Below are 25,576 nucleotides of genomic sequence, written 5' to 3'. Positions count from 1 at the left end.
GGTCACACAGCTAGGAAGTGTCTGAGTCCAGATTTGAATTGAGGACCTCCCATCTCTAAGCCTAGCTCTCAATCCACTGAGCTACCTAGATGCCCTCTTGTCTACATTTTTTAAAAGATCAATCACAAAGAACCTGCTGCAATTTGCAGCATAAATTATATGTGGGCATGACTTATTTGACATGTTTCAGTTCAGAATGATTATCAATATAGAATAACTCTAGTGGTTTACTCTTGAAGTTCTCTAACTACCTGGAACTCAGGAAAGGGACTGTAGTACACTGGATAGGTTTGATCCTTGGTGTAAGAGATCAAATATTGTCTTTTTCATAATCTGTCACTTTGGATTTTCTGAGTCTAAAGATTTTTCACTTATAGTCCTTATTTCACAAGATTGTTATAAAGAAAGAATGAAATAGTTCTTATAAAGCATATTCACATATCTAAAAGGGAGTATATTTTAATAGATAATTTTGAGTCAGATGTCTACTTTGGTAGTCTTTGTAGTACTTTGGAGTACTTTGTATCTCAGGTCACTCTCAAAAGCTCCAGATTGCATAGTAGATATTGGTCTACTTTAGCAAAGAGAGTTTCCTCTTCAATCATTCCCAAGCAATACAATCAAACATTTGACCTTAAAAAAAAGTATCATCACTGAATGATATTTTTTCTGGTGTTCTAATTTTGCTTTTTGATGACAAATGATTATAGAACCCATCTTTCAGTTTATCTTACAAATAGCTACTTTAGTTTGTAAGAAAGGAAAAGGAAGTTCCCCTTAAGTAAGATAATCTAATAATTGATTGCACAAATAACTTTTCTTTAAAACCTTACCCTTTATCTCAGAATCAATAATGTATATTCGTTCTAGGGCAGAAAAGTGGAGGTTAAATGACTTTCCCAGAGTCATAGAGCTTAGAAGCATCTGAGGACAGATTTGAACCCAGCACCTCTAGTCTCCAGGCCTGGCTCTCAGTCTACTGAGCCACCCATCTGCCCCCACACAGATTATCTTAAAATATTTTATAGTTTTTTAATGAAGGACATGTGTTTATGAAAAATGGCAACCAATTTTTTTAGAATATATACCCACGTTTATCTTTATATCTAGAGTCACTAGCAAATCACCTGGCATATAGTAGGCATTCACTCAGGACTTGTTATTTGATTGATTGATTGGTAACCAGTTGGAATAACTATTATTGGAATCTGAAGCTTAAGTGCAAAAATTAGAATTTTCTATGAACTCTTAAAAAAAAAAACCTTCTGGAATCCAGATCCTATAATTTCACCAATCACAGTACAACTAATATAGCCTAATATATCTTGCCATTTCCTAATATCATATTTATGTTTTTTTTTGACAAAGCTATATTCATGTGGGGCACCTCAAATCCTCTTAAATGCCTTTGAAAGCCTCTAGGTTTCCAATTATCTTTCCATCTCCATTAGTAAATCTAGATGAATATTAAAGCATATTTCCATTCTGAAGGAGAAACCCAGATAGGACCTTCAGTATGCTAGCATAATAAAGATTTCTATCACAAAGAATAAACAAGTAAATGAGCAGCAATAAACTTAATTTGCACATTAGATATGCTTTTCCAAGTTCCGACATTTCAGTAGAAAATAATGCTGAAGCAATGAGGCCTATAATTGAACATCCCAAACTTCTCCAGTGGGGAAACAGAAACAAATGTTGCCTGCAAACAAGATCATTTTTATAGCCTGCTGTTGCTCTGTTTTTTTAAATAATTTTCCAAATGCCAAATCAAATAATTTCTGATTTTTATATTATTTTCATATACTTCCTAAAATATACACTAGCTAAATAGAATGTAATGTATCACTCTTGAGAAGAGAAAGTCACCTAAATCTGGTTTCCTGTCAACCAGCAGCCCATGCTTCTGTAGCAGCCTCAAATTACAGTTGGCACCTTCCAAGGAAATATGCAGTATTGATGCTAATTGTACTTTCATCATAGCAATGGACAATTACCTCATCCCACTGAGTTTCTGAAACTCAAAATTTCAAGCCCATGTAGTAGATGACTCTAGAATTCTCTCATCTCAGAAAAGCCATAACAGCTAAAAAAAAGTTTGTGTGAAAATAGTTAAATCATGTAACTATTATCTTTTACGTGTTATCTAATAGCAACATTTCTTGCATGACCAAGTCTGATAAGTCAGTTCTAAAAGAGGTCATCTTTTTGCTTACTTTCCTAATATTCTGTATTTGCTTTTTAACCATCATATTATCAAGAAGTCATTCTAATCATTGTTTTTTTTTAAACCATCAGGGGGAAAGCAGAAATCATTAGTTAACAAAACACAAAAACTAACTCAACAATGGCTTTCAGTGGTGGGACTGAAAAATGGCAACAAAATAGTTGAGTAAATAGTAGGAAAATATTCTTTTCATTTTTGGAAAGAGACAATTTTTCACATAAAATCCAGATTGAATTGAAAATCTCACATGTGTAAAATATACATATATTTATACACATAAATGTGTATATGTGTAATATTTATGTAGGTATGTGTACATATTTACAAAGACAAATATACTTACATATACTTATAGAATTGCTTACACAGTCACATATATACATTTGCATAAATGCAGGTAAACGTACACACTTCATTCAGATGTTTGGGAAATAATACATAGGTACATCTACACATATAAGTGAGTGAGTGAGTGTGTGTACATGTGTTCTTAGCAAAGTATTACTGTCAACTGCAAAGGAGGAGAGAATCCATGTGTTTCAATCACTTTTGATGGATTCAGGAAATTTCTATAAATTCTTCCATGTTTCATGCAGATAAAAGAGAAGAGAGAATGTTCTATCAGCTTTTCTCAGTGACAACCAGAATACCTGTTAAGGGTTGTGGACAGAGAGAAGAATTTGCTTTGACTGCTACAAATAAAAGAAAAAATCTGCCATCATGATAACAGGTACATACAAACATTTCAAGCTTTGTTATTCTCTTTACATTTTGCGGCTAAAAACTTATCTCAACAATTCATATACTATGATTTCATATACATATACTATATATAGCTCATAGATGTGGTAGAAACTTCAGAGATCATCTATTTGAATTTCATTTTACAAATGAGGAAACTGAGGCTTGAGCAAGGGTATGATCTATTAAGGAGCATGATCATTACAATTAAGTCTATATTAATAATATACTAATGTGCATAGTACAAATGATGAGGATGAGGATGATGATGATGAAGGTATTTGTTGGTGTCAGCTAGGCGTAGTGGGTAGCTGGGTAGCTTAGTAGTTAGAAGTGGTCTCACATTATGCTTTTGACACAAACTGGCTGTGTAACTGAATATATTACTTAATTTTTCAGTATCCCAGGCCCTGTTTTAAACCCATAAATTGTAGGACCAGTGCTCATATTTCTGTCAGAATGAACTTCCTCACTGGTAGTTATCCATCATAATGGAATAACATCTTACCTTCAGCAAAACACCTCTCCCAATTTCCTGGACCCCATTACTATTGCCAAAATGTTCCTTTTGACATTAACATTCCAATTGCTCTGTAGATTATTGCCTGTTTATTCTGTATATCTTATATATGTTCAGTTGTTTACATATTATGTTTCCTCTTCTTAGAATATACACTGTTATCAGGGCAGGGAGCGTACTTTTTGCTTTTCTTTTGGTGAAATCATAATAAATATTAGTTTATATAATAATGATTCCTATCAAAATTATACTTGTTACAAATGAACATGTAAAGATTGCTATGATTGTAATGATAAAGGGCTTAGATTACGAAGATTTCACTAAAGTCTACTGCTCTGTTGGGTGTTTTATATTCTATATTAGTGTATCATTTTAGAGAAGAATACTGTTACATTGCTTTGACGTGAAACTGATCCGCAGGCTCTTCACCCTGCATGAATTTATGTCACAGATATACCACATTTCCTGGTTTTCACATGATGGCATGAGTTATATTGTCTTTATGGATGAGGATGATGGGACTGGTAGAATTTTTACTGGTGATCTGGGTATCTTGTAGCAGTAGTGCTATCTTCATAACCAACCCAGTTGTTCAAAAGAATGGGCAAGCCTCATGCTATTAGAACTCCAACATGGGCTTACTTAGAATAAGTTCCCTACTGTGAGAGACTATAAACTTTTTAAAGGCACAGATTGTTCCATTTGGGGCTCAAATTCCCTAGAACTAGCTGAGTACTGACTAGATAGCTGTTTAACAGACATATTCATTGGTTGAGAAGATAAGCGTAATTACCTATTATACCTATAGTATATACTTCAATGGCACTTGATAAAAATAGATATTAATAAATACTTTTAAATAAGTAAGGTAGATACCCTAAGGAAGAAAACCAAATATATCGTTTTCTATATATTTTTCTTTTTTTTTTAAACCCTCACCTTCCATCTTGGAGTCAATAATGTGTATTGGCTCTAAGGCAGAAAAGGGGTAAGGGCTAAGCAATGGGGGTCAAGTGACTTGCCCAGGGTCACACAGCTGGAAAGTATCTGAGGCCAGATTTGAACCTAGGACCTCCTGTCTCTAGGCCTGGCTTTCAATCCACTGAGCTATCCAGCTGCCCCCTATATTTTTTTCCAATGAGATATTTGATGTCTATCTCCATTTTCCTCACCTTAGCATGGTCATATCACATTTTAGAATATTTACCTATTTCCCATTATGATGAGTGAAAAGTGGCTGCAGATAGTCTTTGTTATAAACTATAGTCATGGCATGTGTTGGAATCACTTAGTCTGTTTCTGACTTTTAAAAAATGACAAGTCAATCTTTGGAATGGCTGTTTTGCAAAATGAAACATACCAGGTAGATTTTGACACATCACGTTTCGCCAGTCACATTGTACTCAAGCTCTGCAGACAAGAGTTGTCATAATGAAATCTCCTTGAGACAAGTTGGCAGTGATGTCTTCCAGGGACATAGCTGGATTCTGCTTTTCTTGGAGACACTCAAATGGGCTAATGAAGTGATGAAGTATGACCACGTACAATTTTCATTTTCTGAGGATGTTTAAAATTCAAAAATATCTAAAGGTTCTAAATGAACAACTGAAACATTTGTGAGCAGTGATCAATTAGCATCTCACCCTGCTTTAAAGAGATGTCCCTTTTAGCCATTCAAAGATGGCGATCAATTGAGGCAAATGACCATTTCAAGCGAATGTAGTAGCTTATTATATTAGCATTCAGCAAAGTGAAATAGCCAAGATGGGAAATAGCAAAGAAGGCTTTTCTTGTCTTCAAATGCTAATTATGTCCTTTGGGAATGTATGTGAGGGCATTTTTGATAGGAGAATAGAATATATTTGGAAAGATTTTAAAATATAGTATTCTGTTTTACTATCTCTAACTGTACAGACTTTGATGTTTGTGATAGTAAGAATAGAGTAGCAACTCATGAATGCTCTGTTTTGGGCGTACATTTTAATCTTTTTCTCCTTTAAGAACTGCCTATTTAAACAACTATATTCTACAAGCTTAGCACTGCATTATATTCAGTACAGTTGTACACATGTCCCATATACATAGGTAATTACATCGAAGAGGAATGTTTCTGAATTAAGTCCTACTTAACAAATTACATATGAATTAAATGACTTCATCAACATCTCTGTAGCCCAGCACATGAAGACGTTTGAGAAAACACAAATATTTTGAGTGGAAACTGTAATTTGTGACCAATTAGCTCTGTTCAGCTGGTTTTAGAAACACCAACTCGGAGAAATGTTTTATGATGGTATCATTCTGTTCCAAAGGAGAGGTATGACCAAGACTCCTCTGTGAGCAGGCCTTGGCAAATACCAATATAGGAGTGCCTCAAGCGACTCGCTAGTGTAAGAAGGATAGAAACTTTGAATTAAACATTTTAAACAAGGTACTTAAAACTGTAAAATGATGTCATCAGGTATACCGAAAAATTCTCAATATGAATAAAATTCAAATTAAGTAAAAGTACCTTTTATGACCAGGTTGCCTGAAGCCTTGGCAATGCCAAACTGGTTTTTGGCAATGCAAGTATATGTTCCTGCATCCAACTTGGAAACATTATATATGTTGAGACTGCCATCGTCTAAGATAAAGAATCTAAAGGAAAAAGTTATATTATTAGTAGAAGGTTATTTATTACAGTTCAGATTAAAGAAATCTTTATCCAATGACAGTATTCAATTTTCAGTGTTATAATAACCTATAAAACTACCTCATATAATTCCATTTGTCTGATCATGTTCAATTACTGACTCTACTTCAGAATGCAAACTTCTCCCTTCCCTAAATTCTGACATGATTATAATGTACCTTAAAATATAAATTTATTATTTTTGATCTTTATTAATATTCAGTAGAGAAGTAACAATATTATAAAGGAAGTTATTAGGCAAATGAGAAATGTAACTGTTAACTATATTTCTTAAAAGTACACAAGTTCATTTAGCTTATTAGTAAAAATTGAATTCAGCTTTGGAAAAATAAAGATTAGCTCTGTACAATAAATAGCCAAGAACTTCATACATATTGAGAGAACTATATAGTCTCAAACACAAAAATGTTATGAATATTCTTGGAATCGCCTCAGGTTTAATAGAATGCAGGTATTTTTGTGGTTCTTGGCAATCCAAAGGGGATCCTAGGATCCTTCCTTAATGGAAGTCAAAAGCATAATAGTAGATGAAAGACTTGTATACAGTAGGTTTTCACTGAAAAATTAAAATACACATTGTTAAAACCTGTCTATGTTGATTTTGCTTTTGACACAAATATGTCTATGGAAAATTCCTTGGAATTTAAAGCCAGTTAGCATCAGACTTTGATATGCCACTCCATAACTGAAGCAAACCTCAAAATGATAATCTATATCAAAATTCCAAGTTTTAATAGAGAAGAAATTGGAATAATTGTTCCACTTAAGTGGATGCATATTTCAATGTGTATAGTTATTTTAAGTGAATAAAAAGCTTTTAAAACAAACTATTTTGAGGCCTTCTTATAAAAGCTTTCACTTATGTAGGGCTTAAGATTTTTCAAGTCACTTTACAAATATTATCCCATTTGATTCTCACAAGTTTTGACTATGGATGTCATTATTATCACCATTTTTCAGAAGAGAAATAGAAAACTTATTTTGTTTCTGGGCATTCTCAGTCATATACTCAATATATTCCTGGTTGTGATTTAAAACCAAATGATCCTTACTCCTTACCTAAAATTTTTATCCATTTTGGCTTGCTTTGGCTCAGTAATTATATTTATAGATATTTAATGTTTACATCAACAAAAATGTTTTTAGAGATCATTGTTTTTGAATGAAAATGAATGAAAATTGTCAGATATTTTCTAAGGTATGACAAAAAGCTATTTTGTTACCTTCCAAATATATTTTGTTACTAATATATGTATTTCCTGCAATACAGCGAAGAGAGTTAATTATCCGCTTTGAAACAGTGTCACGCTCCCAGCAGAGTACAGCATCAGATGGGGATTTGACTGAAATCAGCTTCTGATTGGAGGTTAATTATCAGTGACTGTGTTCTACTCACTGTCAATGAATTGAAGCAGTCACACCTGTATTTTGAATGTTCAGTGATATGTAACTAAATACAAAAGTAAGGCCCTCTGCTGTATATCGGACAGTGACCTTTTCCCCCCCAGCTCCAAGGATTTATGCCAAGTGATTTTACAATACTTTATAAGTTCTAGAATTCAATAGTTCACTACAAGGTTTAAGAGTAATTTGCAGTCTAATAGGTCTGTTCAATTCTTGCTCTGCCACAAAGGTATATTGGAAATAGGGAATGGCTTGTTTAGTTACATTCTATAAAGCAAGTCCTTCTTAAGTTGTATTAGGAGGTGAAGTTTGAGGAGAATGAAGTAGTTGCCACATGGCTACATCATTTTAAAAATTCCCTGTGGTATTTCTGGGGACAGAACCCAAATGGTAGTTTAGAGAAGGCATTAAGAGTCAAGCCCTTCCAACAATCCCCTCCAGCCAACTTTAAAATAATGCCACAGACTGAATTCTGGCGTGGCAGAGTCAATGAAAGGTCAGAGTGAGACATTCTTCCTTCTAAATACAAATTAGGAAGTCAGAAAAAGAGAGCTATAATAAAGATTTGGAGGCTGGTCCAGAAACCAGGAGGATGAAACACCAGTGGCGGAATTGGTGGTAGACAGAAAGCAGCATCTTCAGTAGTATTCAAACCAGAAACAGTAAATGACCTGGAAACTAATCAGAAAGAGACTACAAGGGATGTCTATGTTAGCAATGTGCATAAGACCAAAGACAGATTGATAACTCCAGTGTTTAAATCTACTGCTAGGCCATGGTTGAAGAGCAAACTGGGATGCTTTTTCATTAAAAGGTATTGGGAAGCCTTGGAGTAGTATCATATTTGAACCCAAGGAACAGGGGCCTTTGGTATCACTTTGAGTCTTAGGGGTCAGGAACTCTAAGAAACAGTATAACTTCTGGTCCAAAAGGAGAAGAAGCCCTGAAAAGCAGGTGTGATTGCACTCCCAAGGGATCAAAGGCCCTTCCTAAATAAGGAGCAGAGTACAGACCGGGAGTGTATGGACCACACTACATCCAATGTCACACTACCTTGAAAATACCCCAAACTTGCAAACTTTCAGAATTAGCTTTAAAAAAGGCAGTGTAAAAAATCTCTAAAGCTTGAGGCAGTACTGACCCCACCGCACCACTTACCCACAAAGGCTAGGAACTGAGCCCAATGTTAACACAAAGTTCAAAATCAATAACTCATGTGGGAAACAAGCAAAAATGTGAAAATAACTTGAACATAATAAGTTACTATGGTAATAGGGAAGAAAAAGACATATACTCAATAGGAGACAATGAAAGCAAAACAGCCACATGTAAAACTTGAAAGACATATGCCAATTAGACATAAGAGCAATAATAATTCTCAGAGCAAAAACAATTCATTAATAAAATTGAGGTCAGTTGGGTAGCTCAGTTTATTGAGAGCCTGGCCTAGAGACAGTAGGTCCTAGGTTCAAAGCTGGCCTTAGACACTTCCTAAGCTGTGCAACCCTGGGAAAGTCACTTTACCTCCACTTCCTAATCCTTACCATTTTTCTGTCTTAGAAACAATAGACAGTATTAATTCTGAACTGGAAGGTAAGGGTTTAAAAAATGAAATAAAATAAAATAAAAAGTAATAGAGGAATATTTTGTTAAAGAAATGGTACAACAAGAAGAGCATTATGAAAAGATAATTAACAACTTTATAAAAGAAGCAAAAAAAAACAGAAGAAAATAGCAGCCTAAAAATTGAATAGAGGGAACAGAAAATAAGTAGAAAATAACTCCTTAAAAAACAGAAATTACCAAGTGATAAAAAATGTAAATAAATTTTCACTGAAGTAAATTGTAAAAAGTAAAAAATAGAATCATTCAAGTAGAAGTTAATGAATCCAAGAAGGATCAAGAAAAAATAAAATATAATCAAAATAAAATTTTAAAGAAGAAAGTATGAAATAGCTTATTAAAAAATAGAAACTAACCTGGAAACTAGATCAAGGTAAAATAACTTAAGAATAGTGTGTTGCCTAAAATCCATGATCAGAGGAAACTTAGCCATATTTCAGGAAATTATAAGGGATAAGAGAGTAATACAAAATTGAAAGAATCTATAGATCTCCACATGAAAGAGATCCCAAAATGAAAATTTCTAGGATAATAGCTGAATCTAGAGCTTTGCGATCAAAGAGAAAATACATCAATCAGTCAGAAAGAAATTATACAAATAATTTCAAGTCAAAGTCAGTATCACATAAAATTTAGTAGATACCACATTAAAGGAGCTGACTTGAAATCTGATATTCTGGTTAACAAAAGACCTATGATTACCATCAAGAATAACATACCTAAGAAAGTTGAGTGTACTCATTCAAGGGAAAAATAAATATTTAATGGAATAGGGGATTTTAAATCATTACTGATGAAAAGAACAGAGCTGAATAAAAAGTTGACTTTGAAATACAAGACTCAAAAGAAGTATGAAAGGGTAAACCTGAAAAAGAAATCATAAGGGTTTTAACAAAGTTAAATAGTTCAACTTTCCATATCAAGGAAGACATATATAACTTCTAAGAACTTGATCATTATTAGGGAAGTTAGAAGGATTCTATATAGCAAGAGGGCAGGGTAATTGGTTGATTATGTTGAGATGATGCTAAAAAAATGAATAGACAATAAAGAGCAATGCCTTGAGAGAAGGAAAATGCAGAAAGGGGAAAATTATCTAAAACAGAAGAGGTACACAAAGAAGAGTTTTTACATTAGGGAGGGCAATACCTAACCTCACTCACATCTCATATCTAAATTAGTTTAAAGTGAGAAAAAACATACATATACATACATATCGGTGTATATGTATAAAATGTAAAATTTAAATTAACATCCAATAACTCCAAGTATTATGTTTTATAAAGCTTATTAATAATCACTTGAAGTAGAAGAAATTAAAAAAAACTAAATTAAGTAAACTAAATTAAAAAAAAAAACTAAATTAATAACACATGGGTAAAATTTTCCTGCTTGACTCTCACCCAACATCCATGAACACCTTACCAGGAGCAAAAAGAGAGGGAGGCGCTATACAAAATTTATATCTTTCCTACATTACTACCTTAGCTTAACTATGCAATTGGGATGCTGGGAAAGAGAGTACTGGGGAGAAAGTTCTAATTATACAATATATACATATATACACATGCACAAACACACATGTGTATATGCATGTATACTCAATTCATAACAGTAATCTTTCTTATCAGTAAGGTAGAAGGGGAATGCAATAAGAGAAAGAGGGGGTGATAAAAAGGAGGATGGAGAGTGGAAAGAAAATTATTCTGAGAGTCAGAAAACCTGGACTTTTGTCCTTCTTTGCTTCTAACTATGTATTTTAATTTAAAATCTAAGAATTTTTGAATTTTTTTTAAGATTGTATTGTTATAAATATCCAAGACTTTGAATTTTGTTTGAGAAAATATCTTCAAGAAAGAAGCTTGAAACTTCTAAATCCAGAGAATGAATTGTTGCAGAAAGATACCGGAAAATCCACACTTCATCAAGAAGATCAAGAATGAACTTTGGATATGATTGATTGAACTGAACTTTGATTGAACATTTATTGTAAATGTACACATTTATGCCAAAAGGGACTGCCCCTAATTTGGCTTTCTGTTAATGCGCCTAGCAAAACATTGGTTTTGCTTTCTTTTCTATTTCCTACCTCACTATTATAATTCCTCTTAGAAAAATTGAATATTGTGTATATCTATAGTTAGAAGTGCATTTAGGATTACAAAATGATTATGTTAAATGATCAATGGGGAGACTAGTCTCCCAATGATCATGAGGGGGGATTGTGAATCTTGAAATTTCTCAGACTTGTGAATGTTAAAAATTTCCACATTGGGGAATTCTCCATTAGAACAATTCCCTACTGGGAACATTCCCCATTTTGACAGTGAGAACTCTACTTGGATCAGAAATGGGAGGACCTCTACTCCACCTGTACTTAAGACTGCTTTAGGGGAGAAAACTCCTTGCTAAACAATGAAAGTACTTAAACCCATACTTATAATGAGGCAAAAAGTTCTTTAAGCCATGTCTATTTTTAGAATTAATACAATGGGGTGCTAAGTACCTATTAAAGGTCAGGCAAATTGTAAACTTGCCAGGAGCAAAGAGGTGAAAACTTATTGAGAAGTTTTTTCTGGTACAAACTTACTAAAGGGATTAGTCGACCCAGCAGTGTGAATTCAGAATGGGCTGTCCTTTGGAAAATATCTACTGTGATTGGTAAATGTAAGAATTTAGGGGAGGTGACAAAGGAAAAAATTCCCTATATAAGGAAAAGAAAAAAAATCTTTTGAGAACCATCTCTTGGAGAGAGCTCTTGAGATATACCGGCTCTTGAGAGACAATCTCTAAGGAGGTCTTTCAAGGGAGGCTGACTCTGGCTGGAACTCGCTCTGCGGAGACTCTGTCACTAGAATCCTTGCTTGGACAGATCTTGTGGTGAGTGATAAAAGACTGACTGATTGATCTCTCTCTCTTAAGACTCAGGTCTAGGCGATGTTGGCTTAAGGCCCTTCCTTCATACTTATTTCCTTTTTCTCTCTTTCTTTAATTCCTCATTGTATTATTAATTAAATTCTCTATAAAACCCAGTTGACTTGGGTATATTCATAATTGGGAATATTTTGCTGGCGACCACCTTATATTTGATTTAAAACCAAGACACTGTAGTGAAACATATTTTCTGCAATCAAAAATTTACTCACCCACTCTTATATCTACTATAATTTATATCTTCCACTATTTTACTCACTACAGTTTACAACCTCAACCATTTTAATTACTACAGTTTATGGCATTAACTCTTTTAACTGCCACAGTTTATGTCTCCAACCATTTTAACTCTTACAGTTTCCTATGTGTTCCTCTGGCAAATTAATTTCCTTTCTTTCAGCCTATGTATCCTATATATACTTATTTATAAAATGAGAGAGGAGGGAACAAACATTTAATAAAGATAACATACTATGTGCTAAGTTAAACATTTTTTTACAAGTATTATCTCTACAGGAAGTCATCCCCAAGCCTTCATTCTAGTATCTTACCTCAGGTAGTTATTTCCTTTTTATATTGTGTAGTATATGGGAGAAGGTTTAACAAAGACTAACACCTCAAGTGTGAGGGATTGCCCAGCCCTCTTTAGGGCTACTCATCCATCTTTGCTCTCCACCTTTCACCCAGTTCTCACTTGTGGCTCCAAGAAGCTTTGGCATGCACTGTGGCCATAGGCTAAACAAGGTTGTAAGTAACTGCCAAGCCTGAAAGCAGTGAATGAGTTGTGGTGCCTACTCCAAGCACTTGAACACTTCCCACAGGGGAATGAGTAGATGAGAATGATTTGTTCCAGTCACCATGATAGCAGCTGAAGTAAAGTCTGTGGAGCACCTAGAGCTTGGTCAGATATTGAAGAAGCCAAGATCATGCACTACTTCCTGGGCCATTTTCTGACATCCTGAATTTTGTCTTGCCACTGGACTTCAATGACTCTGGAAGAGAGAATGGAGCTAAAGACTTCATGCAACTCTGCATCACTTAAATCTAGTTTATAAGCAGGTGAAGACATCTCCCAGTGATGATTTTGTCCTCTTTGAAAATAATAGACCAACAACAATTTATACTTTCCCTTGTTTGCTTTGTACATATTTGTTTGCATGTTACTTAAGGGCACAAACTATCCTTGCCTCTTTTTTGTATCCCTGTCAGTTGGCACAGTATTTGGCACATAGTGAGTGCTCTATAAATGTTTATTGAATTAAATCCTGACAAAAAAAAAAACAAAATAAAAATGAAATAAAATAAGAAGTTTTATAGCATTATCTGTAATTAGGATAAACTGGAAGCCTTTCCAATAAAACCAGATCTGAAAGAAGCTTGTCTATTATCAGTGCTATTGTTTTCAATACTCTACTAGAAATGCTAGCTATAGTGATAAGATAAGAACAAGAAATTGAAGGAATAAATATAGGTAATGAGAAAACTAAACCATCAATCTTTGTAGGTGATATATTTGTTATTCTTAGAGAATTTTTCTCTTTTTAAACCCTTACCTTCCGTCTTGGAACGACAGACAGAAGAATGGTAAGGGCTAGGTAATGGGGGTCAAGTGACTTGCTCAGGGTCACCAAGCTAGGAAGTGTCTGAGGCCTGATTTGAACCTAGGACCTTCCATCTCTAAGATTGGCTCTCAGTCCACTGAGCCACCCAGCTGCCCCCTATTCTTAGACAATCTTATAATGCACTAAAAACTAATTGAAATAGTAAAGGAAGTTACACATAAATCATTAGCATTTCAATATAATACCAACAAAACCCAATGGAAAGAGATTGAAAATGACATTTAAAATTACTGTAGGCAATACATACAACTTGAGATTCTATTTCCCAAGACATACCCAAGGATCATATGAACATGATTATAATATACTTTTACACAAAGAGAAACCTAAACAATTAGAGATATATTAATAGCTCATTAGGTGGCTAAGCTAATATAATAAAAATGAAAATTTCAGCTAAATTAACTTACTTATTCAGCACCATAGAAATCAAACTACCAAAGAATTATTTCATGGAGCAAGAAAAAATGGCTATAAAATTAATCTGGAAGAATATAAAGTCAAATATATCAAGGGAATCAATGAAAAAATGTGAACTAAGATAACCTAATAGTACTAGTTTTCAAACTATATTGCAAGTGGTAAACATCAAAATGATCTACTACTAGTTAAGAAATTGTTATAAATTAGTTGAATAAATTAGGTATACTATATGTAGTAGTAAATTATCATTCTAATCGAGTATTCATTTTATTTATTTGTACCCAAACTTGTAGCCTAGTGGATATGATGACCCCCAGTCTATTTAGCTTGGAGGTGAAAACCTCAATGAGGAAAATTGCAACCTCAACAAGTTTCAGACTAACAATATACCCTAAAGTAGTTTAGGTGGGGATGGCCAATCACATCAGGTGTTAAGTATCTCTTTTGTCCCAATGGTTTATCCCCTTAGGCTAAAGTCCTTTACCTAGGTAGTCCAGCTTTCCCTTTTGTGTCCATTGTAAATTCAGCCCCTCACTGTTATTCCTGTCTAGAACTCCTCATTTTCTTTGTTACCATTGTAAAGTCAATCAAGTATACTCTCTAGTCCATGGTTCCCCAAGAGGTATATAGGTTTGCCAATTTTAATGGCTCTTTGGAATTGTCATCTAGTGTGGTGATTTTTCCCAGGGATCAGTGACTGGAGTAGCCAGAGTCTGGTGACTCTTCAAGGATTTATAGTGCACAGCTCTGCAAGGAGGCCTAATTAAGCACTCACCTCTTCTCCTTAATTAAAGAGTGTTTTTTTCTGACTATTTAATAGTTCTGTGTTTTTTTCAGTTTCACACTTCTTTCTAGGAGCTTACAATCTAATTGAAGGTGGGGTAGGTAGAGTGAGCAATATATATATATATGTGTGTGTGTGTGTGTTTACATATATATATATTTACATATATATGCAAAAGTGGTGTGATAATTGCAGATTATTAAAAACACATGGGGTAGATATAGGCAAAATGTCTTGGGGAATATAAGATTGATATAATATTTTTTAGCTGGGGGAGGGTTAAAGTAAAAGGAGGGGAGAAAAAGCAAAGGCAGGGATGCTTTTGGATAAGTGCTTTCTGATTTCTAAGTTAGAAAAGATTTCAAATGTGAATCAGTAAGAGTTAAATTTAGCCACAAGGGACATGCACAAGAGCCAGGACATAGAGAAGAGGACAAAATGATAAAGGAGGCTGAAATATATTCCAGAGGATGCCCAGAACATAGCATAGATGAAAGAGGTGAGTATGAACAAAGCCTGGAATTATACATTGGGGTCAGAAGGTGGAGGGCCAAAAATGATAGGATCAGAGTTACTGCTTTCATTGAGAATGCAATGGGAAACTATTGGAGGTTTCTTATTAGAAGAGTGATGAGGTAGATGAAAGGAGTTTAACAAGATAACTCAGGCAGAAAAAAAATTAAAGGACACAAAGGAAGGAAAATTGAAATACATATCCATCAGGGGCAGCTGGGTTGCTCAGTGGATTGAGAGCCAGGCCCAGAGATGGGAAGTCCTGGGTTCAAATTTGAACTCAGACACTTCCCAGCTAGGTGACCCTGGGTAAGTCACTTGACCCCCATTACCTAGCCCTTACCACTCTTCTGTCTTGGAACCAATACATATATTAATTCCAAGACACAAGGTAACTGTTTGTAAAAAAAAAAAAAAGAAATACATGTCAATCATATCTTTTACAGTAAAAAAGAACAAACAACAACATGCAATTATTTTGTTACATTTCATTTGCTGGATTTATTACATAGGAGTAATGCTTCGTGCTATTTGCTGGGAGAGATACAAATTGCCATGATGAGAAATTCTCTTGTCTACTAAAAACCATAAATACTTCAGATTACTTCTCATTTATTTTTTTCCACTTATGGTAAAGTGATGAGAAGATATGTAAGAGAGCATGGAATCTCTTTAGTGTTTTCATTTAGACTGGCAAAAATTATAGAATGAATTATGGAAGAAATTAGAAGGCCCCTTTAGTCAATCCCTCTTATTTTATAGTATATATGTGTATATATATATATATACATATATATATGTATATATATATATATTACAAACAGAAATAAATATATCTATATATGCTATATAATATGTAATAATAAATATATGCATATATTTATGGGTGGGTATGGGTTTTTAATAACATAGGTATGTATATATTGAAATGAAGTATCTCAGATATTCTGGAGTGGGATAATTGATTTCTGGAAACACATGTCCAGCATAGATAGCAGCTGCTTCTCAATGAGACCTTGTCACATACAAATTCTCCAAATTTTGAAGACCCAGAAGATAATCAATTGTTATACTTCTTAAACAGACCAAAAAGAGGATATTGGACAATGACAATTTCTCTCTGCTAAAAGTGGAGCAATCTGCTCTTTTTATAGTAAGATTATTAACTAGAAGATTGCTTCAAGTTCTGTCTAAAGATAATACCATAGACCATGAAATTTTAATTGGCTCTCTAATTTTCCTGAGATATAGTAAATGTCAAATAGATGGGATTAAAATGAGTTTGATAAGAGGTTGTGAAAGTGTGGATAAATTGTGACAACACTAGAGCTTTAAAGTAAAGCATCCCTCTGGAATGCAGCTAAGATAAAATTATTTATATTGTTTTTAAATGATCTTTGCACGTGATTATCATAATTAAAATATAATTTATTACCTAATCCTTCTGTCATTTAATAAATGAAACCCTTCTTTATTTCAGAATAGACTTTAATAAACTCAAAAAAATGCTAACATAATAATCTGCAAAAAATAAGCAGAGTGAAGATCTCTGAGCATATCAGGAATGGCACTTTTCAACTATAGATAATAGTTGTCTTCAGAAGCATCATTCTTCCATCTAGAACAGATTCTAACTCAGTCAAAGAAATCACAGCATTAACCCACTATATTAAGAGAAACTATAGAAACTTTAGTAGATGATAGTTAGCAATTGAGAATTAATAATAATAGAACCATGTAACATTAGATTTCAAATAAAACATTTTAAATCTAGCCATGATGGGACAGCTAAGTGACTCAATGGACATAGAGTCATGCCCAGAGGGGGGAAATCCCAGGTTCAGATCTGGCCTTAGACAATTGCTAGCTGTGTGATCCCTGGCAAATCATTTAACCCCAATTGCCTAACTTTTATGACTCTTGTACCTTGTAAACAATTTCCCATAGAGATTCCAAGATAGAAGGTAAGGAATTATATATATATATATATGTATATATATATACATATATATATATATATCTGTATTTGTATCCTGGGAGCCAAGATGGCAGAGTAAATGATATTCAACTCTCCCAATCATTCTACGTACCCAGAAAAAGAAAATAAGTCACCTTAGAATAAAACTGGAGAAAAAAAAAGAACAAAACTGGAGAAACACGTCTTTTACCTAGGGTAAGAAGAGAGAGTAACATAGACAGTACAGCATCTGTGAGAATCATCATAACTTCAGTGATGCCACCAAAGGCGATGAATCTTCAGAACAGGTAGGAACCCATCATGAGGCACCCTACACAAGTATAGAAGGCACACTTCTATAGAGAAATGGAAAGCTGAGGCTATGGAGAGCAGAGAAGGGGTTAGGCTGAACCACAGGAAAGTATTCACTTCCATGAGGCATCAGAGGTATCATGGCAACAGAAGGCCTGAGGCAGCAAAGTTCAGAGCAGTGGACTGGCCCAACCCATAAAACAACAGGGGAACAATTAACACAGGAACTGAATATAACTGGACAAAGCATCTGCAAACCTCTGCAGAGCAATCTAGGAGGGCCACTTCTCAACAGACACATCCTGAGAAAAAAACAGCAAGGCTCACTTAAAGCTCCAGAGAAGAGAATTCTGTAGGCTTGGAGCAGTGCTCTCTCTAGCACAGGAAGAAAGAAATACCTCAACAGAAAGATAAGGTAAGGGGGAGTGGGAACTAAGAAAATGAGCAAATGGTTAAATAAAAAATAAGTAACTAATCTAGAGCTTAGAAAGTTATTTTAGTGACAGAGAAAATCAAAATATGAACTCAGAAGAGAACAACAATGACAAAAAAGAAACATGTGAAGCCTCAAAGGAAAGTGTGAAAGAATCAGGCCCCAAAAAGAACTCCTGAGGAAATTGAAGAGGAGTTAAAAAATATTAATGGAATTGACAGAAAAACTCAATGATGTAAAGGTTAAATTTAATGGTTTGACTTAAGTCATATGAAATAACATGGTCACCAAAATTATTATATCTCAAGTCAGAAGTTTATTTACCAAATTAGAGGGGAACCAATAAAGTAGAGAAATGTGAAAGAGGTTAGAGAAAATACCTATACTAGTCCTCAATCATGAGGGCCTGTAGTGATTAACTGCAAGGCTTCCTCCAGGATGGAAGCTAGTCCCTTGGGAAACTAGTAAGGGAGTCATCCTTTCACTCACCCAACAAAACTGTCCAGGAGTCAGAGTCTAAGTTGGAGCTGAACTCCAAGCCCACGATCCACTGGAAGACTCTTCCCAGTCAGAAGACTATCTCCAGAAGATAATCTCTTCAGACTATCTTCTCAAAGAGAATCTCCCACAAGCCAAAGAATTTCATGGCTTTTATGGTGGCTCCTCATCCCTTCCCCTCTTCATAGGTTCTAATCACAATTTCTAAATTGTCTAGCACTTCCGGGGGGGGGGGGCGCAGTGTCTGTGGAATTGACTTCCCACCTTCTGAAGATTAAATTCTCAGCTAAGGGTTTAAATTTTCTAAAATTCATCTTCTGGAGAGGGGAATACTCATTCTTGCTGATTGAATTTCTGAGGGTGTGAATTCACTAAGTGATTTGAGAGTTCCTCCACCTAGTTCAACTTTGTGTTGATTCAAAAGGTAGACAAAGGAGAGTTAATCCTGTCTTCACAATCTAGTGAAGTACTTAAGTTAGTGTTAACTCAGGATAGAAAACAGAATAAATAATTCTTTTTTACAACAGCTAGGGAAAAAATTAACTGAAGAAATTAAATTTCTAAAAATTAGAATAAGCCAAAAGGAAAGAATTGCAAAAAATACATTGAAGAAAATGACTACTTAATAAAGAGAATGTACTAAATGGAAACAGGGGCAAAACAAGAATTGAAAAAGAAAAAAAAAACTCCTTAAAAATGGAAAAGAAAATACAAAAACCTAAGGAAGAAAATAATTCTCTAAAAGGTAGAATGGGAGAAATAGTAGCTTAGGAAACCTTAAGATATTAGGAAATAATATGACAAAATCAAAAAAATGTAAATGGAAGGAAATCTAAGTATCATTAGAATATTGGAAAGATATAAAAAAAAAAGAAAGGAAGAAAGGAAAATTAAAAAAAAAAACCATCCTGGACACCATGCCACAAAACAGTTTCAGGAAAAACTTCCCTGATACTATCAAGTAAGAAGGAAAAATACAAATCGAGAGAATCCACTGATCACCTCCAGAAAGAGACTCCAAAGTGAAATAACAAATATTATAGCCACTTTCCTTACCTCAAAGGTAAAGGGAAAAGTAATACAATGTATTAGAAGGAAACAATTCAAATACCATAAACCAACATTCAGGATCATGTGGCCCTAGCAACTTCCACATTAAAGGACTACTGGCATGGGATATTATGTTCTTAAAGGCAAAATGTGTTGGTCTAAAATGGAGAATTATATACCCACCATTCCCATAAAAACAGCATAATCCTCCAGGAGAATAAAATAACATTCTGTGAAATAGAGGAATTTAATACTTTTATTACCAAAGAACCAGAGATGAAAAGAAAATTTAATGAACAAATCTAGCACCTAAGATAATCATAAAAATGATGAAATGAAAACTTTGGGTTTTTGATTGGGTGAAATTTTATACATTCATAACTAGAAAGGTAATATTTGAAATAATTAGATATCTATGATACCTGAGAAAGGTAAGGTACTTAAAATATGAAAGATACCTAAAGTACCTAAGATATTTAAGATTTATATTACTATTAACATAATGAAAAGGAGCACAAAGAGAAAGAAAGAAGGAAGCTAAAAATGATACCTTGATATCTCCCAAAGAAAGGATAGGAAAGAGAGGAAAAGGGAAAATGAGAGTGGGGGGGAGGGGTAAAGTATTCATTAAGAAGCATGTAAGAGGCAAATACAGTGGAGGAGAAGATGAGTGAATGGTTATGCTTGAACTGTTACTCTCATCAGAAATAGGTTAAAGAGGGAATAATTCTTACACTCAGCAATCTATAGAAACATACTTTATACTTTAGGGAAATGGGAGGGTTGAGAGAATAAGGAAAGGGTGAATGGACAAAAAGGTGGGTAAAATGAGTGAGGAGTCATTGAAAGCAAAACATTTGTGAACAAGGAAAGAGAGAGAAAAGTTAACAGGAAGAAAATAAGATAGAGGGAAACACAATTAATGCTCATAACTGTGAATGTGAATGAGATAAATTCACACATAAAACAGAAAAAAGATAGCAGAGTATATTAAATAAGGAAATCCCACAATATGCTGTTTATAATAAATATTTAAAACAGGGAAATACACAGAGGAAAAGTAAGAAGCTGGAGCAGAACCTATGATGCCTCAGATGAAGCTAAAAAAAACAAAGGGAAAAAACAACAATAGTAGCAGCAATCATGCTATCAGATAAAGCAAAAATAAAACTTAATCTAATAAAAAGTGATGAAGGAAATTACATCATGAAAAAGGCAACATAGACAATGAAACATCTCAATATTTAACATAGTTGTACCAAATGGTATAATATCCAGATACTTAAAGGAAAAACTACATGATTTACATGAGGAAATAGATAGTACAGCATTATTAGTGGTGGACCTGAACTTTCTCCTTCATGAAACAGATAAATACAAACAAAAAATAAAATGGAAAGAAATTAGGGCAGTATATAGAATTTTAGAAAGCCTGGGTATCATAGACTTCTGGAGAAAATAGAAAGGGAATAGAAAGGAATGTACCATTTTCTCAGTAATACTTAGCTTCTTCACAAATATCAACTAAATAATAGGGCATAAAAACTTCACACGCAAATGTAGAAAAGTAGAAATATTATATGAATATTTTTCAGACCATAATGTAATAAAAATACTCAACAAAGGACAGCAGAAGGACTAAAAAATAATTGGAAATTAAATAATCTTATTCTAAGGAAAGAATGGGTAAAAGATCAATTATAGAAAATGTTTGTGAGGAGACAACATATCAAAATTTATAGCATGCAGCCAAAGCAGTACTAATAGAAAAATTCTTATATTCAGATGTATAAGACAATAAATTAGAGAAAGACTGTACCAATGAATTGAACCTGCAAGTAAAAAAAAATGTAAAAAGAAAAAATTAAAAATCCCCAAATAAAGCCCTAGTTGGAAATCCTGAAAATTAAAGGAGAGATTAATAAAATTGATAGGAAGAAAATCATTGAACTAATAAATAAGAGTTGGTTTTTTGAAGAAAATATAAATAAAATAGAAAAAAAAGTATTGGTTGACATTTAAAAATAGAAGACCAAATTTCCAGTTTAGTTTCAAAAATGAGAAAAAAGTGAAATCACCACCAATTAAGAAATTAAAGCAATTATTGGCAGTTATTTTCCCCAAATAAATGCCAATAAATCTAATGATCTAATTTAAATAGATGAATACTGTAAAAGTGGAGATTTGAACCCCAAACTGCAAACCCCAGAAGTCCTTGGCAGTTCCCAGAATTCCCTATAATCTCACCAAAATCCCCACCTCGGCCGAGAACAAAATGGGTATTTAGGACTTTTGGGTAAGCATGGTGGCCAGCTAAATGTGGCTTACTCACTCTCCCCAATATACACTGATAAGGATCACCACAAAAGACCTTAAGAATCTTTATCAGAAGAGCGGAGGAGCTGTAGAGTGGGGAGCAGTGAAGGTGCATGGGATCAAGACTTTACTAGCCTATAAGAGGGGTAAAGGGCTTCCACACAAACAAGCAGACCCACCCTCCCCCATCCCCACTCATAGGACCAGCACACACCTAGACGAAGAGCACTGGGCACCTCTGAAGTGAGGAGAGGGCACTTCTGCGCCCTTGGGAGCTGAATAGGACAGCAGGGGGAAATGTTATGTGTAACTTTCAAAAATTGTATGCCATAATAGAGTAACCAGAAGAATCACTCATAGGGACAGATCGGGGCATTCACATGATTTGGAGGGGAAAAAATACAAAGAGAAAGAAAAAGGGAGGGGGGAATCAATGAGGGTAATAATATATACTTGAAGAAATAGAAATAAATTAAATACAATAATTTTTGCCACACAAGGATACACATGGGGAGGGGAGGGGAAGAATTCTCTTATAAGGAGAGGAAAAGAGTGCTAATTGGTATTACTTAAATCTTACTCTCAGTGAAACCAACTCTGAGAGTGAAGAGCATCTAGATCCATTGGAATCTTGAATTCTATCTTGTCCAATAGAGTAAAGGAGAAGGGAAAATAAAGGGGGGTAGGTAGGGAGGGAAAACAAAAAGGGAGGGAAGGAGAGAGGGGAGGGGAAGGGAACATCAAAAGTGAGGGGCCAGAAAGGGAAGCTTAAAAAGGGTGGAGACTAGGGGGACTGATCTAAAGTAAATCACTGGTTTAAAAGGTTATAGTGAAAGAAGAAAGGTCAGAAGTAGGGGAGGATATCAAAATGCTGGGGAATTCACAAATGACAATCATAACATTGAACATGAATGGGATGAACTCACCCACAAAAAGTAGACAAATAGCGGATTAGAATCCAAAACCCTACCATATATTGTCTTCAAGAAACACACATGAGGCAGTAGATACTCACAAGGTCAGAAATAAAGGTTGGAGTAAGACCTATTGGGCCTCAATTGACAGAAGAAAGGCAGGAGTAGCAATCATGATATCTGACAAAGCCAAAGCAAAAATAGATTTGATTAAAATGGATAGAGAAAGTAAATTCATCCTGATAAAAGGGAGTATAGACAACAAGGAAATTTCACTAATCAACATTTATGCACCAAAAGGTATAGCACCCATATTTCTAATGGAGAAACTACAAGAATTGAAAGAGGAAATAGATAATAAAACTATACTAGTGGGAGATCCAAACCAACCACTATCAAATCTAGATAAATCAAATAAAAAAATAAATAAAAAAGAGGTAAAAGAGGTAAATGAAATCTTAGAAAAATTAGAGTTAATAGATATTTGGAGAAAAATAAATAGGGACAAAAAGGAATACTTTTTCTTTTCATCAGCACATGGCACATTCACAAAGATTGACCATAAACTAGGTCATAAAAACATGGCATACGAATGCAGAAAAGCAGCATTAATTGCTGCAACCTTTTCAAATCATAAAGCAATAAAAATAATGATTAGTAAGGGTACATGGAGAGCAAAATCAAAAATTAATTGGAAATTAAATAATATGATGTTCTAAAATCAGTTAGAGAACAAATAATAGAAACAATTAATAATTTCATTGAAGAAAATGACAATGGTGAGACATCCTTTCCAACCTCATAGGATGGAGCCAAAGCGGTACTCAGAGGAAAATTCATATTCCTAAGTGCATATATTAACAAATTAGGGAGGGCAGAGATCAATGAATTGGGCATGCAAATCAAAAAACTTGAAAGCGAGCAAATTAAATACCCACAAAAGAAAACCAAATTAGAAATCCTAAAAATTAAGGGAGAAATTAATAAAATTGAAAATGATAGAACTATTGAACTAATAAATAAGACAAAACACTGGTACTTTGTAAAAACAAACAAAATAGACAAAGTCCTGATCAATGTAATTTAAAAAAAAAGAGAAGAAAAGCAAATTAACAGTATCATAGATGAAAAGGGAGACCTTACCTCCAATGAAGAGGAAATTAAGGCAATCATTAAAAACTACTTTGCCCAATTATATGGCAACAACTATGCCAATCTAGGTGATATGGACGAATACTTACAAAAATACAAATTGCCTAGACTAACAGAAGAAGAAATAGAATTCTTAAATAATCCCATATCAGAAAAAGAAATCCAACAGGCCATCAAAGAACTCCCTAAGAGAAAATCCCCAGGGCCAGATGGATTCACAAGTGAATTCTATCAAACATTCAGAGAACAGCTAATCTCAATACTATATAATCTATGTGACATAATAAACAAATAGGGAGTTCTACCAAATTCCTTTTATGACACAAACATGGTACTGATTCTGAAGCCAGGCAGGTCAAGAATGGAGAAAGTAAACTACAGACCAATCTACCAAATGAACATAGATTCAAAATTCATAAACAGGATACTAGCAAAAAGACTCCAGCAAATTATCAGGAGGGTGATTCACTATGACCAAGTAGAATTCATACCAGGTATGCAGGGCTGGTTCAATATTAGGAAAACCACGCACATAATTGACCATATCAACAAGCAAACCAATAAAAATCACATGATTATCTCAATAGATGCAGAAAAAGCCTCTGATGAAATACAACACCCATTCCTATTAAAAACACTAGAAAGCATTGGAATAGAAGGGTCTTTCCTACAAATAATAAAGAGTATATATCTAAAATCATCAGCTAACATCATCTGCAATGGGGATAAACTAGATGCATTCTCAATAAGATCAGGAGTGAAACAGGGATGCTCATTATCACCGCTATTATTTTACATTGTACTAGAAACACTAGCAGTAACAATTAGAGAAAAAAAAGAATTGAAGGCATAAAAGTAGGCAGTGAGGAGACCAAGTTATCACTCTTTGTGGATGATATAATGGTCTACTTAAAGAATCATAGAGAATCAACCAAAAATCTAGTGGAAATAATCAACAACTTTAGCAAAGTTGCAGGATACAAAATAAACCCGCATAAGTCATCAGCATTCCTATATATTTCCAACACAGCTCAGCAGCAAGAATTAGAAAGAGATATCCCATTCAAAATCACGTCAGACAAAAATAAAATACTTAGGAATCTATCTCCAGAGACAAATACAGGAACTATATGAACACAACTACAAAACACTATCCACACAACTAAAACTGGACTTGAGCAATTGGAAGAACATTAAGTGTACATGGGTAGGATGAGCCAATATAATAAAAACCACCATCCTACCCAAACTTATCTATTTATTTAGAGCCATACCCATTGAACTTCCAATTTTTTTTTTACCAAATTAGAAAAAAAAACATAACAAAGTTCATTTGGAAGAACAAAGGATCAAGGATATACAGGGAAATAATGAAAAAAAAATAAAGGAAGGTGGCCTTGCAGTCCCAGATCTCAAACTATATTATAAAGCAGTTGTCATCAAAACAATTTGGTACTG

At 34.1% G+C, this 25,576-nt stretch overlaps 1 protein-coding gene across 1 annotated transcript in view; it reads right to left on the bottom strand.

The window, feature by feature from the left end:
* Positions 1–25,576, bottom strand: part of CNTN6 (contactin 6) — a 493,040-nt gene that overhangs the window by 61,464 nt on the left and 406,000 nt on the right. Inside the window, exon 12 of the mRNA XM_007500105.2 lies at positions 6,001–6,128. Coding sequence (XP_007500167.2) covers positions 6,001–6,128 — 128 coding nt within the window. The remainder of the gene's footprint in view (positions 1–6,000; positions 6,129–25,576) is intronic.

This window comes from Monodelphis domestica, chromosome 7, assembly GCF_027887165.1.
Source record: "Monodelphis domestica isolate mMonDom1 chromosome 7, mMonDom1.pri, whole genome shotgun sequence".
Classification (NCBI taxonomy): domain Eukaryota; kingdom Metazoa; phylum Chordata; class Mammalia; order Didelphimorphia; family Didelphidae; genus Monodelphis; species Monodelphis domestica.
Note: the sequence above shows the minus strand (reverse complement) of the source record. Positions and strands in the feature narration are given on the sequence as shown.